This window comes from Phycodurus eques, chromosome 10 (assembly GCF_024500275.1).
Source record: "Phycodurus eques isolate BA_2022a chromosome 10, UOR_Pequ_1.1, whole genome shotgun sequence".
Lineage (NCBI taxonomy): Eukaryota > Metazoa > Chordata > Actinopteri > Syngnathiformes > Syngnathidae > Phycodurus > Phycodurus eques.
Window position 1 is genome coordinate 28,064,696 of NC_084534.1, and position 13,520 is coordinate 28,078,215.

At 42.8% G+C, this 13,520-nt stretch overlaps 3 protein-coding genes across 3 annotated transcripts; all 3 read left to right on the forward strand.

Moving 5' to 3' along the window:
- The first annotated feature begins 85 nt into the window (after window positions 1–85).
- Window positions 86–7,635, forward strand: LOC133408350 (monoacylglycerol lipase abhd6-B-like). Its single transcript, XM_061687140.1, has 9 exons — window positions 86–2,779; window positions 3,855–3,980; window positions 4,757–4,916; window positions 5,154–5,267; window positions 5,999–6,131; window positions 6,355–6,512; window positions 6,594–6,648; window positions 6,754–6,854; window positions 7,043–7,635. The coding sequence occupies exons 2-9, from the start codon at window positions 3,862–3,864 to the stop codon at window positions 7,223–7,225; spliced, it is 1,023 nt and encodes a 340-aa protein (XP_061543124.1). The 5' UTR covers window positions 86–2,779; window positions 3,855–3,861; the 3' UTR covers window positions 7,226–7,635.
- A 185-nt stretch (window positions 7,636–7,820) lies between these two features.
- rpp14 (ribonuclease P/MRP 14 subunit) lies at window positions 7,821–11,430 on the forward strand. Its single transcript, XM_061686920.1, has 6 exons — window positions 7,821–7,903; window positions 8,909–9,032; window positions 9,112–9,196; window positions 10,022–10,098; window positions 10,193–10,271; window positions 11,342–11,430. Exons 2-6 carry the CDS (start codon window positions 8,944–8,946, stop codon window positions 11,396–11,398), a joined length of 387 nt encoding a protein of 128 aa, XP_061542904.1. The 5' UTR covers window positions 7,821–7,903; window positions 8,909–8,943; the 3' UTR covers window positions 11,399–11,430.
- LOC133408271 (hydroxyacyl-thioester dehydratase type 2, mitochondrial-like) lies at window positions 11,423–13,456 on the forward strand. The gene has a single exon (XM_061686919.1). The coding sequence runs from the start codon at window positions 11,423–11,425 to the stop codon at window positions 11,882–11,884; it is 462 nt and encodes a 153-aa protein (XP_061542903.1). The 3' UTR covers window positions 11,885–13,456.
- Window positions 13,457–13,520: the final 64 nt, after the last annotated feature.

The following is a 13,520-nucleotide window of genomic DNA, read 5'->3' on the forward strand; positions in this document are numbered from 1 at the left end:
AGTTGTTGGGTTTTTGTTTTGTTTTTATTCAATTTTAATAAATTAAAATACAACTATTCTAGTACATCAAAACCACTCTAGAGCAAGATCAGTAACAAGTTTTAAAATTATCATTTTTTTTAAACCTATTGAAAAGAAAATAGATACAAATAAAATAATTATTCTGTACAGTTATTTTAATTTTGTTTTTTAATTTTTTTTACTTAAATGTACATACAACTAAAACAACTTTCAGAACAAAAATTTAATTAATTAACAAGACATAACTAGAACAACTCTGGAGCAAATTTAACTGGAACTTTTAACAAAAAAATATTCATTTAGTTAATTAAAATAAATGTAGAAAATTAAACAAAAACTTCACAATAAGAACTAGCAAAAAGGTTAACTGAAAAGATTCAATTGAATAATACAATAAAAATCAACCGTGCAAGTCCATAATACAATGTGGAATGTATTGCCATTCATTTTCATCATAATCCACATTTTACTTTAATAAAGATTATTTTGTTACTGTATCTTTATTTATTAGCAGTATTAAAAATATATCATGGCAAAATACTTTGAACAAACAAAGGCTTTGCCCCCTAACTGATGCCTGGTCTTTCTGCAGTTGAGTAAACACGGCGTTCCTTGGAACTGACGTCACCAGCCTCAAGAAACCACTTTTCAAGGATATTTTTATGAGACGTTTACTTGCATTTTCACGCACTGGGATCCGGGAATGTTCACCCAGGAAAGTTCTGCTCAGTTCGTTGATGATGATGATGATGATGATAATGGCGCCCTCACGTGGACGCTGCCGTTCATTTCACACGCCTTATGGCCACCCCCATCATCTCTTTCCCATAGTCGGTGAACGCAGCACGACCCTTCTTTTATACACTGGAGGGTGAAAATGGAACTTCATGAGATGATGTACATCGATTACACATGATTCAATTGTGCTAAACTGGCGTACATGTCCCCTCTCGAAAACAATACAATATGCTAGTTTTAATCATGTGTACATGCTCGAATTAAGGCCGTTCAAATGAATTATCTCCCATCGTCAGTGGACTAAGCATGTAAAAGTGTACACCGCGGTGTACACTTTCCCCCGGAGCCTGTGAATGCAGCACGCCTCTTTGAGCTATGTTCGACTTGTAGGAGTGTTGTCACCGTATGTTCCAACAGTCGATGAACGCGGCACGGTTTGTAGTTGAAGTGTTAATGCGCACATGTTTACCACATATTTATTTAATGCGCACATATTTACCATAGTCGGTGAACTCAGCTTGACCCCGGCACACGTTCACCGTTGTCTAATACACTTAATGCTGATTAGATGTCAGCATTTTTTTCCTGTAGCCAATGAACTCAGCACGGTTCGAAAAGGTCACATATGTCCAGTCAATTTCATCTCCAATTTTTCTAAGAGTCCATGAACTCGGCACGCCTCGTCTATTACACTTGACACTGAAAGTGGCGATTAGGCGCAATCTCTAGTGTTTCCAGCCGTCCGTGAACTCGGCGCGGTTTGGAAAGGGTTAACGCTCAACTATTTCCCACTGAACTCATTTCGCATCCAATTTTTACAAAAGTCGGCGAACTCAGCAACTCACCTGGCACTGTCACTGTCCAACATTGCCATGGTCTGTGAACGCAGCACACCTTTTCCATTGCACTTGCTTCTGATGACAAGGTGATGTGCAAATGTCAGTGAACTCACCACGCCCGGTCTGTTATTCTTGTCCTAGAAGCGTTGATTAAGAGTTGTCTAATTTTCTAACAGTCAGTGAACTCAGCATGGTTGAACTTGTGCCTCTACATGTCCTGTAGTCTATGAACGCAGCACGGTGTGTCCATTGTACTAAAGGTCTATTCAAGTTTGTGTTTCCAGTATTTCTTGGAAGTCAGTGAAGGCAACACAGGCTGTCCATTTTACGTGCCCTTTAAATGTCGGCCAAAGGTTGCCTCCCCGACACTTCCCGTAGTCGGTGAACGCAACACGGCCAGTGCCGATGAATGTACAGCGGCTCGCGTCTCTCGTGTCTCTCGTAGCCGCTGAATGCAGCACGGCTATTCCATTTGTTCTAAATGCCGACAATGGTTTTTCGTCTCCAGCAAATACAGTAGTCCGCGAACGCAGCATGACGTGTCTGTTTTATTACATGCAGATGACCGATTGCTTCTCCACTATTTTTGTAGTCAGTGAATGAAACATAAGCTGTCTCTTCTACTATGCCGGCAAAAGGAATCATTTCGCATAGTCTTCATTGTTCAACATTTCCTGCCCTCAGTGAATGCAGCACGGCTTTTCCATCATACTTGTACTGAGGAGCAATTACGTCTCTGAAATTTCCCCTAGCCGGGGAAAGCATCACGACCAGTCTATCTTCTACTTGCCTTTTTAATGCCGTCACCAACATTTCGTGTTGTCAGTGAACGCAGCGCGCTGAGTCTATTGTACTAAACGCTGATGAAAAGCTTGCGTCCCCTACAGTTCTTCTAGTCATCGAAGGCAGCACAGATCGTCACGAACGCTGCAATGAGATTGCGTCTCTCGTTTGTCTTGGAGTCTGTGATCGCAACACGGCGCGTCCATTGCCCTTGAAATTGCGTCTGCTGCTCCAGTTCTCGTCGGCACTGAACGCAGCGCGGCTTGTGCATTGTACTGGCCCTTTAAGTGCACATGAAAGGCGCTTGAGTCATTTGGGAGGAAGAGGACGAGGAGGAGGAGGAGGAGGAAGAGGCAGAGGCGGCGAGGTAGCGGACCAAATGGTTTGACATTTGCCAGGTAAGCGACTTGCGTCACCTTGAGCTCATTAGCCTTAAACACGAGCTGCTTCGCGCGCAATATTTGACTCACTTGTTCCACTTGTGCAATGTTGACAGTGTCTTTTCTTTTCTCCAAAGTTGCTACTGATGTGTATTTAGTTACTAAGTAAATAAGTCTTTTCCGACTCATTGCCAATGAACTGGTGCAAGGGTCATGTTCCGGACCATTTTTTATTTTGTATTTTTGCACGAGATGTACGCAGCCGATGACGTCACCGCGCCGTCGCACCTGGCAGCGAACGTTCATCGAGGCCCAGGGCCACCTACATGGGGGTCAAAGTATCAAGGAGAACATTAACCAACTTAAAACACATTTACACACACACACACACAAAAGGAAAATGGGAAATTGTGTAAGATTAAAAACACGTTTACGTAACACACAAAAGCAACATCAAGTCGTACGAAAAAGGGCAGCAAAACGTTTGGGGCCATCCACGGCTTGCGTTTTCGTGGACTCCTCAGTAGCAAATGTAATAACAGTGTAGTAGACAGGTGGTGGATGTTAAAGGATAACGACTTTAGAGTTTTCGTTCACAAATGCGGGTTGAGTAAGGCGTTACAGGTGAATGATTTGGCGCTTTCAAAACGCTTTATTGAGGAAATGGTGACAAAATCAAGACGTACCAAGAACATTTCAACACGAACTGCGCGGCCACGAGTCACGGCGACTCGACACGCAGACCCGCTAACGGGCGAGCCGGTTAACAGCCGGCCAACGCTGCGATCTCATTGGCCGACTCCCACGCCACTCGACGGGCCAAGCCCCGCCTTGTAAAGCCCCGCACATTCAAAGTTACGGATATTCAAGTACAGTATACAACATGAGGATGGGGGGCAATAAAACCTGTGCCTCACATGCATACTTTGTATTATGCACACGGCTTCCAAATCGACATAAATATATGGTTGCTACTTAATTGATTTTCAGGTTCAGGAACGTAATGGAGGGGCTACTGTACGTCCCACTGGGGGACAGAAAACAAAAAGGTTTTCCACTTTTAATGCCTTTCTACTTTTACTCCCGATGAAAGCGCGGCAATGGAGGAGAGCGTCACCGTGACGACGGTGCTCGTCGGGACCGTCCTGGTGCTTCCCGTCTCGGCTTTCTTCGCCAGCGTGTGGCTGTGGCCCGGTATGATCGTCCGGGCTTATAACTGGTGAGCGCGTGAATGGCTGAAGTTACTTAAGTTGCATTTTGAGGACAAAAAAATGCACAATGAGTCGCGGTTAATTGCAGACCTTTTTTCACACTTCACGCTGTCACGAAGTAGGCTCTGATTTGAAAGGGCGCCTTATGTTCCCCTATCAAGTGGACTTGGTCTCACACACACGCAACAGTGTGTATTTGCCAAGTCACTGTCACGTAACGTCCCGACGGCATGAGTGCAGTGTTGTTGATTTAATGAAACAACCACAGCGGTAGAGTAATGTTACGCTAGCATCCATTTTAAAATTAATGCAGTCGTACCTTGACTTACAAGTGCCCCAACGTACAGGTTTTTGGAGTTACTTGCAGTCGCTTGGTCAATTTTGATTATTATTATTTTTTCCTCAAGTGTTGTGGGGAAAAAAAAAAATTACAAGTCGCGCGATGCCCTTGTACGTGGGCAAGGAGAGCCGCGGTCGAATGTGGGAGCGGCACAGCTCTGGTCGGGTTTGTCTAGCGGCTTCCGGAAAGAAGCTGTTCCTCGGCCTGGCGGTCCTGCACCGGATGCTCTGTAGCCTCCTGCCCGAGGGCAGCGGTTGAGATAGGGGTTGAGCGGGATGGATTGAGATGGCACAAAACCATGTGAACGGGTGAGTTTTTCAGCAAATAGCCGGGGATAGTATCCACCCAAAAAAACAACACCAACAACGGAGGTTAATGCATAAATAGTCAAGCGCGAGTCTGCCGTGGATTAGTGGAACTGATTATCTGTGTGTGTATCCCCAGGTTCCTGCGTCTCAAATTGGGTCTGGTGGTCCGCTACTCGTACTGCGGCGGCTATCGTTTCTGCTATTTCAGCCGCGGGACGCCCGGGGGCGCTGTGCCGTCCTTACTGCTCCTGCACGGTTTCTCCGCCTCCAAAGACATGTGGTTGCCCTTCGTCAAGGTAACGCACACACCAATGGCCCCCTTTGTGTCCACCCTGTTTGCGTGGTTTTTTTTTTTATTACTATTATTTTTTTATGCATTTGTTTTTATTTTTTAATTTTATCTTTCTTAATGCAAATGTAAGGAAACGTCCCAAGGCTGTAAATGTGGCTGAAAAGGTAGGAAATGGCAAGAAGGGGTAAAAATGCAGTGCCTGACGAATATATTGGCGCGGTGCGTTTGTTTCCCTCACCAGTACGTCCCCGTTGAGCAGCACATGCTGTGCATGGACATGCCAGGCCACGAGGGGACCAGTCGCACCGGATCCGAGGACTACAGCATTCGGGGTCAGGTTGCCCGAATCCACCAGGTGTGTGTGTGTGTGTGTGTGTCTTGCAGAGGTAGCAAAAGTACTCACACCCTAAGTGCGGATACAGTTGTGCCTCGACTTGGGCATTTAATTAATGAACAGAAATGCCACTGATTTGTTCTACGATAGTGATATTCATCCTTCTTTGTGGAGGATAAAGAATACATGCCTGTGAGTATTGTGTGCCCTGTCTTCAAGTTTGACCAGTTTGTGGTCAGGCATACAATGTTTTGCCTGTGGCATTTAGCGTTGTATTGCATTGCATGAAGATGGCAGAATTTCGTAAGGCAGTGCAAAGCAGTAGCTCGGCGCTGCCAGGCATGTTGTGGCGTAACGTGGTACGACACGGAAGGCACGTCATTAAATTCGCACTTGCCTCTATACAGTGGACTCCCGCCTATTCGGGGTTACGCACCCGCAGATTCACCTATTCGCATATTTTCCAATTTTTATTTTTTGTTTTTTTTCCCAGTTATTTTTTTTGTGGGGGGGTGGACCCAATCCTGAAAACACTTGTTGGCAGTTATCCCCGTTTATTCAACAATTTTTGAGGTTTAAAAAAATAAAATAAAAAAATCATTGGAAAACCGATCGCTAAATCACCTGAATTAGGAATCACGTTATAGGCAACACTGTATAACTCCATTTTTAACAGCGCCCTCTTCTGGATCCCCAGGGGCACTGTCCAGGTTGCCCCTAATGCAACGTTTTAACATATAAATTGTGTTCAGTTTGTGCACAGCGTTGGTCTGGACAAAAGACCCTTTCACCTGGTGGGAACGTCCATGGGGGGCAACGTTGCGGGCGTCTACGCCGCCACCTATCCCGCCCACCTGTCCGGCGTCACCTTGATGTGCCCTTCAGGTAAACCACGGGAGCCTCAGCCCCTTTCACGCAGAGCTCGTGTGGTACGGTATCCCGTGATGAGATAATTGGATCGCGTCAGCGTCTGGTGGGATAAACGAGTTCTACACGGTTAGAGACACCAAACCCCGGTCCTACCTTTCTGTCTGTCAGCGGGACCAGGATGTGACGTTTGCGCCCCCCGTTGGCAAGATCTCTGTGTTAGAGGTTCTTCCTCCTCCAGGTTTGGTGTATCCCACCGACTCGGAGTTCATCGTCCGTCTGAGGGAGTTGGAGAAGAACCCCGAGGAGTCGTCCATCCCTCTGATTCCGTCCAGCGCCCAGGAGCTGGAGGACATGTTGCGCCTGTGCTGCCATAAGCCCCCCAAGCTGCCTCGGCAGGTGAAGGACTACAAACGTGGCCGCCGCTTTCCGCTGGCTGGGTCGTGACCGTGGATGTTTTTTTTTTTTTTGCGTTGCCAGATGCTGCGCGGCCTCCTGGACAACAGGATCCACCACAACCGCTTTTACAGAGAACGTGCGTACACGCCTTCCACCTTCGCCGCATGCTCGTCGGGGATGCCGGTCGCCTAACGCAGAACTCTGTGTGTGCGTGTGTGTGTGTGTGTGTGTCTTGCTAAAGTGTTCATGGAGCTGGTGGAGGAAAAGTCTCGCCACTCGCTGCAAGAAAATCTGCATTTGATCACGTCGCCCCTGCAAGTCCTTTGGGGGAAGCAAGACCAGGTAATAAAACCGATATTGACGGGGAACTTTATTGACAATATGACACAAACAGACGCCTCCAATTTGCCTATCAGGAAAAACAACTAGTAAGTGTGATTATCGCACGCCAAGCATGATCCACACTTTAGGCTCTGACATATGGTCGCTCCACAATGTTGTGGCACTTATTGTTATTTTTTAAATAATAGGTTCTGGATGTTTCCGGGGCGTCTGCGCTGCAGGCGGCGGTGCCCCGCAGTCAGCTGTTTCTTTTGGACGACTGCGGCCACACCATCGCGCTCGAGAGGCCCAAGAAGGCCGCACAGCTCGTCATGGACTTCCTGACTGCGCAGGAAGTCCACAACAAAGATGTGAAGAAAAATCTTTCCTGAACAGGAGATTGAGTACTGTACAATACAAATTATATAGCTGACATAATTTGTTAGAAATACATGATTGGAATGAAAGATTTGTGTACGAATGTATTAGAAATATTCATGATGTTTTAATATTTTAAAGGTTTTAATGCATTTCTTGCTGAGTTTGTTGTGATTTTTGTGTTCATTTTCCGGATACCGAAGCAGATCTTTAAACCTCAACAAAAGCACTTATAAGTAATTAAGTTGCCTAATGTATTTGTCTATCTGTACTGTTTGTTTTAAATGCAACTATTGAAGCATTTCAATGACTGTCATTTTCAACAGTGTCTCTTTGGACATCAAATACAGTTTATGAGCAAAAAATAAATAAATAAAAATAACCATGTGTTCATAACTGCATTAAAGGACTAGAATTTCAATTGTTTTATTGAAAATTTCAACTTCTTTGTTTCTTGAGCTTATTATTTGGTATAACATAAAACGACAAAAATAGCTGAGTGCAATCAAATTATTTCAGCCTTTTATTTCTATGATTTTATTTTGTCACTCGTCACAAATCCAGCCACTGTCATTTTAGATGATGGCGCTAGGGGGCAGTGTTTCACACGACTAACCACCATTGACTTCGACGAAAAAGAACACAACTCTGTCATTGAACTGTTTAAATGAGTGTGAACGGAGCAAAACTAGGTAGGTTTATCCACATATAAAGCAATGTTATTGACCAAAAAAATAATAATAATGCAATCACCCCAAATTCCTGGTTTCATGTATGTTAACTCGCGCTGAGCCACTGTTTGACCTCGCTGGTAGCTAGCTCCAGCTGTTAGCTAGCTCCAGTCTCGTTTCACACTCTCGTGGCTTTGGCGAGAGCAAGTGTGCTTTTCATCTGTCACTTACCAGCTTTAATCATTAGGGTGGTTGTCTTAGCACTTAAAATAGTTGGACAAACCATCGTAGAAAGTCCAGGTGCAGTGCTTCGTGCTCGTGTTTGAAACCGTGACCGTTTGTGAACATATCTGCACTTTCGTAGCCTAAACGTCTGTGAACATATCTGCACTTTCGTAGCCTAAATAAAGGCACTCGTAGCCACTCGCAAACCCCGTGAAATCATAATTATGTGATAATGATGTATTCAAAACATGTATATGATGATGCGAATATTATAAAGGTGAAAATACATATTTTCTGGTGGTGTCCTGAATGTCCCGATCTCACCCTTTGCTAATGCTTGGCAGATTCGTCACTTGCTGAAGCGGAACAAAAATTATTTTCAGTAATCCTGTTCGCGGTTTAAAAAAAAAAAAAAAAACAAAAAAAAAACATCGAATCACATTTTTTTGCATCATAATTTGTGGTGTATTGCAGCCTAAATAAATACAGGCAATTATAAACCGTAAATATACCACAAACTGTGATCTCAACCAGTTTAACATCATTTCTTAATCATCTTACAATATAGTCTTAAAAATAAATGTATTACATTTAGAATTTAGAGGAAGTGCGTGTGTCCAAAACTTCCACGACAACCCAGGCTAAACTTAACTCCTCACCAACATGCAAAGATGTTACTTTCTCCATCAAAATGTATCACTTCATATTTTAAAATTGACTGACTTGGTTCAAGGAAAATGTTTTTTTTTTTTTTTGGTTTCCTTTTGTATTGAAATATTTTTGAATTTGTACATCCTTCAGGCCTGTTTTAGCGTCTGCGCTGATGCCTGAATAGGATGAATCCCGAGAGCAAGGACGATCCCGTTGTCTACCAAAGCGTCGTGTTGAAGAACGCCGCTCCGTATCAGTACATGAAAGTCTGCCTGCAAGTCAACGCCGCTCTTTGGTCAGCACCTCCGAATGCGAGTACTTCATAATGATTATATTTCATATTATTCTCTTAGCGTGCTGGAGGACAAATCGGTCAAACTGAGTGCGGTCGACCTGAAGCAGTTCATCATCACTGGCTTGAAGAGTCTCCATGGAGAGGTATTCAGTGGAAGTAAATTCCGCCTTTACAATGATAACGAGTCTTATTTTGGACTGACACGGTCGGAGAGGAGAGAAGAGACTCGCCTCCCAGGCAGAAGCCGTAACTGTTTCATTGTTATCGCCGGTGACTTAAATTAAATGAGAATGATACTTTGGCCCGCGGCGCACCGAGCAACACGGCCGATCGTGACTGAAGTGGACCATCGTTTACAAAAAAAAAAAGTTGGCGACTCGCGCCCGCACACCGGGCGATTGATCACCGCACATGTATCGACTTGCTGCAACGGGAAAAACGCGACCCTGTGATGGGTTTCGAGGCTCCACGTACAATATACTGTATTCATTTTTTTGTTGAACCACAAAAACATGGCAGGATTGTCAAGGAGCAGGCGGATTGGCACAAAAAAGAATGTGAGAGAATATGAAATAATAAATCGCCTCGTTCGACGACAGAGCCTCTACGCGTTTTGCTTTCTAGCCACGAGTACGTAAGAGAATGATATTATGTATTATTCTAAAACACAATATTGTACGATCTCCCTTACGCTTTTTACCTGATTTTTGGTCCTTTTTTTTTTTTTTTTTTTTTTCCTTTCTTTTTTTCCTGAAAGCTCATATCCGTTTTGGAGGGCTGTTCAATCTGCTGTTCACCAACAGTCGACATTCGGCCACTCGTGAAAACTAGCGGCCGAACCCCGCTCACCGCTCGACACTTGCGGCGAGCCTCAAAAGAACGACAAGATGACAGAGATAATAAGAGAATAGATTGTACACTTCGAAATCAGCTGCTTTTTATTCTTGATGTGTATTTCGATGTTTCAGGTGGGCGCCGCATTACATTTCGATGTCCTGAAGTACAACAAAGACACCCTCAGTGCTTTCCTGCGCGTACCTGGAAGGTGAGGAGGCTAAAATGGAAAGACAGAGCATGTGTGTTTGTTTCATTATTATGATTTTTTTGTATATATATATATATATATATATTTGTCTTAGTGGTTTGGTGAAGCTGTGGAGCTCGTTAACGCTGTTGGGTTCTTACAACGAGCAGAGCTGCGCCTTTCGAGTGCTGCAGGTACAATTGGATGGCAACTTTTTGTCTTAGTTTTCATTTTTTTTTTTTTTTTTTTTTTTTTTACTAAACTGCTCTCACAGTTGCCGTTCGCATGCTTGGGGGACCAAGGATTGATGCGAATTGCAAAAAATTGCGACGAGCAGACACCGCCTCCATTTCTTTCTTTTTGTAATTAGTTGAAACTGTAAATATACCCCAACTCTGATCCCCAAAACGCTTGTATATCATTTAAAGCGTATCTTACAATACTACCCTTCAAAACAAATGGCTGATAGAAAACATACACGTGGTGAAGACTCCCCGTCACTTCCGTTAACAACCCGAGATGTTAAAAAATGTGATATTCATAACTTCAACATCGTGTACTACTGTACTTCCTTGACACCAATTACTAGACGATTAGTTAGACGATTTAGGTTTTTTTTTCTTCCACTGCCCTCGTTAGTATTTGTTGTTGCTCCGTGTGAGTGTCTAAGTAGCCGTTGTTTTAAGAAGGTTTATAATTACCATAACATCTGTGCTAATTGGTGATACCCTGCCTATGGCATTTCACATAATATGTTAGTATTAAGCTAGCTGACTTTCATTATGTTTGGTTATATGGCTAGGTTGAACATTTTGGTGTTGAAATAATGTTCATTTCATTCTCTTTTGTTGTACGCTTTGTTTGTAAGTGTTCCTACTGCATGTGCGTTAAAGTGGCAGTTTGAAGGTTTATAAATAATATAACGTCCATGCGAATGTCCGTTGGCCCATCTGTTGTTGTTTTAACATTATGTTAGCATCAAGCTTGCAGACTTTTGTTAGGACGAAATTGTATGGTTTGCTTAAGAATTTGGTATTTCAATATACAATGTTTAATTTCCTTTGTTGTAAGCACTTCTTGTTTGTGTTTCTGCTCCATGTGAACGTAGTCGCTTTTTCAAAGTTTATAATTCGAGCAACATCGATGCTAATTTCCATTAGCCTGTCTATGGTAAATTGCATTATATGTTAGCATTAAGCTAGCAGACTTTTGTTAAGTTGCACTGTTGACTTGTTTTTTATGTTTGCTCTTCCCAAAATCTCAGGTGTCGCCTTTTCTGCTCTCGCTGACGGGGAACAGCCGCGAGCTGCAGCTGGACTGACGCCGCAGACGACTGGCGAGAACCATGTGGACTCGAGTCCGAACTTTGCTGTCGTCATCCATCTTGACAACGGCAGCGGGAGCGCGGCTCCACGTGGGCCAGCGCGCCTCCCTCACCAAAGTCTTCTCGGCGCGCCACGTGGAGCTGTTCGCCGAGCTGACGGGCGACACCAACCCGCTCCACCTGGACGCCGCCTACGCCGCCTCCACCGCCTTCGAGGCGCCCGTGGTCCACGGCGTCCTCGTCAACGGGCTGATCTCGGCCGTGCTGGGCGCCGAGATGCCGGGCCCCGGCTCCGTCTTGCTGTACCAGGAGATCCGCTTCCCGGCGCCGCTCTTCGTCGGCGAGGAAGTGCTGGCCGAAGCCGAAGTGCGCAAGATCAAGATGTCGTTCGCCTTCATCGGCGTGACGTGCTCGGTCAAGGACAAGGTGGTGATGGAGGGGGAAGTGATGGTGATGATTCCCGAGGAGCAGCAAGGGAAGTGAGACTTTTTAGGCCATCATAAAAATGAGGACGACTTTTTTTTTTTTTTTTTTTTTTGTGATTATTGATGGTGTACATCCATCACAGTTGGCCTGTTCTGTTGTCGTTTTATGTTGCCCACTTAAATAAATAAAAGTTTCTCATTCATGTTTCTTGCTAAATCGAGTTTGTTCGTTTCATCTTGGCCAAAAATATCTTGGAACTGTAATTGCAATGTTTCGTTCTCCACCGAATTGAACGATAGTTGCATACTCAATGAGGGCCGTTGTGACTGTGAAAACTATATTGAGTCTTTATCTATCATAGAAAGTTGTATACTTACAGTATATGATTGCCGCAATTTTCCATGACTTCTGATTTCAAATTTCAAGTGCAATGCAAGGGCGGTTGTGTAAAAGTAATAAAGAAAAATGACATTTGTAATACAGAGGGTGAATCCTTACATGGGGTAACCCAAAAAAAAAAATTGGGGAAATGTTCAACTCTCACCTCCAATCGTGTTAGGTTATCACTAAAAAATGTGCTGTGCAAAATTGGGAATTGCTCCTGCAATACAGAGGTTGCTCCAGGGCTTTGAAATTGAAATATTTCCAGAATGGCTCATTTTGACAGAAATTATAACACATTACAAGCACAAACACACAACAAAATAAAATGTCAAATGTTTAATACTGTAACAAAGGCACTGTGATAGTGTGGTCAACAGTATATTACATCATAGTAAAGTCATGCTTGTATGACCGAATGTATAGTTTTTGTTGATCAGTACTACTGTACAAATATGCTACAACATTAAAAGAAAAACAAGAAACTTGTTTTTATTTATTCCACATATTGGTGAGGTGAGAGCATGAACTTTTAAAAGTAAAAAATAAATAAATGAGGACCACCTTCGAGTGTACATGAAACTTGACATTTTGTTTTGGAACAATCGCACGCAATACAATTTTATTCATACAATTTGAGTGTGTGTTCTGTGTGACCTGCTCTCAATTTGCTTGTTTAATAGTTCCTCAAAAAAAGAACAAAATATTTTACATTTTTCCTGCGCATCTTATTCATATATATATATATATATATATATATATATATATTATGTTAGCCTGTAAGTGTTGAAGATTGTGTACTGTGCCTGTCCAATGTAAAAAATAGCAAAAATGTAAGGTTTTTTTTTTTTTTTTTTTTTTTTTTTTGGGTCTGGGAAAAACAGCAAAAAAATGTTTTGAATTATTGTCATCATGTGGGTTTACCAAGGCAAATACATATAATTTCTCGGTAACAAACCCCCGACCCCCACATACTTTTATCATTTATTAATCTCTCACATTGTTGTGAATTTTACATATTTTACTATGAACCAAATTTATGTAACGACTTTCATGTTATATATTTTATTATTTATAATCATTCTATATATTGTCACCAGCAAATTGAAAATATGTAACACATTTTGGGAGCTTTGAGATAATTTTATTTATAGATAAAACAGCACTATATTTTTTGGGGGGGATACAAAAAAGATCCACCCATACGAGTTCTTTAAAAGTAGCATGTATCAATTGTACAAATGAATAATAAATGTACAAATGTATTTAATTTTGTTTCTTATTTTGTAACGTGTAATAGCCTTTAGAATTC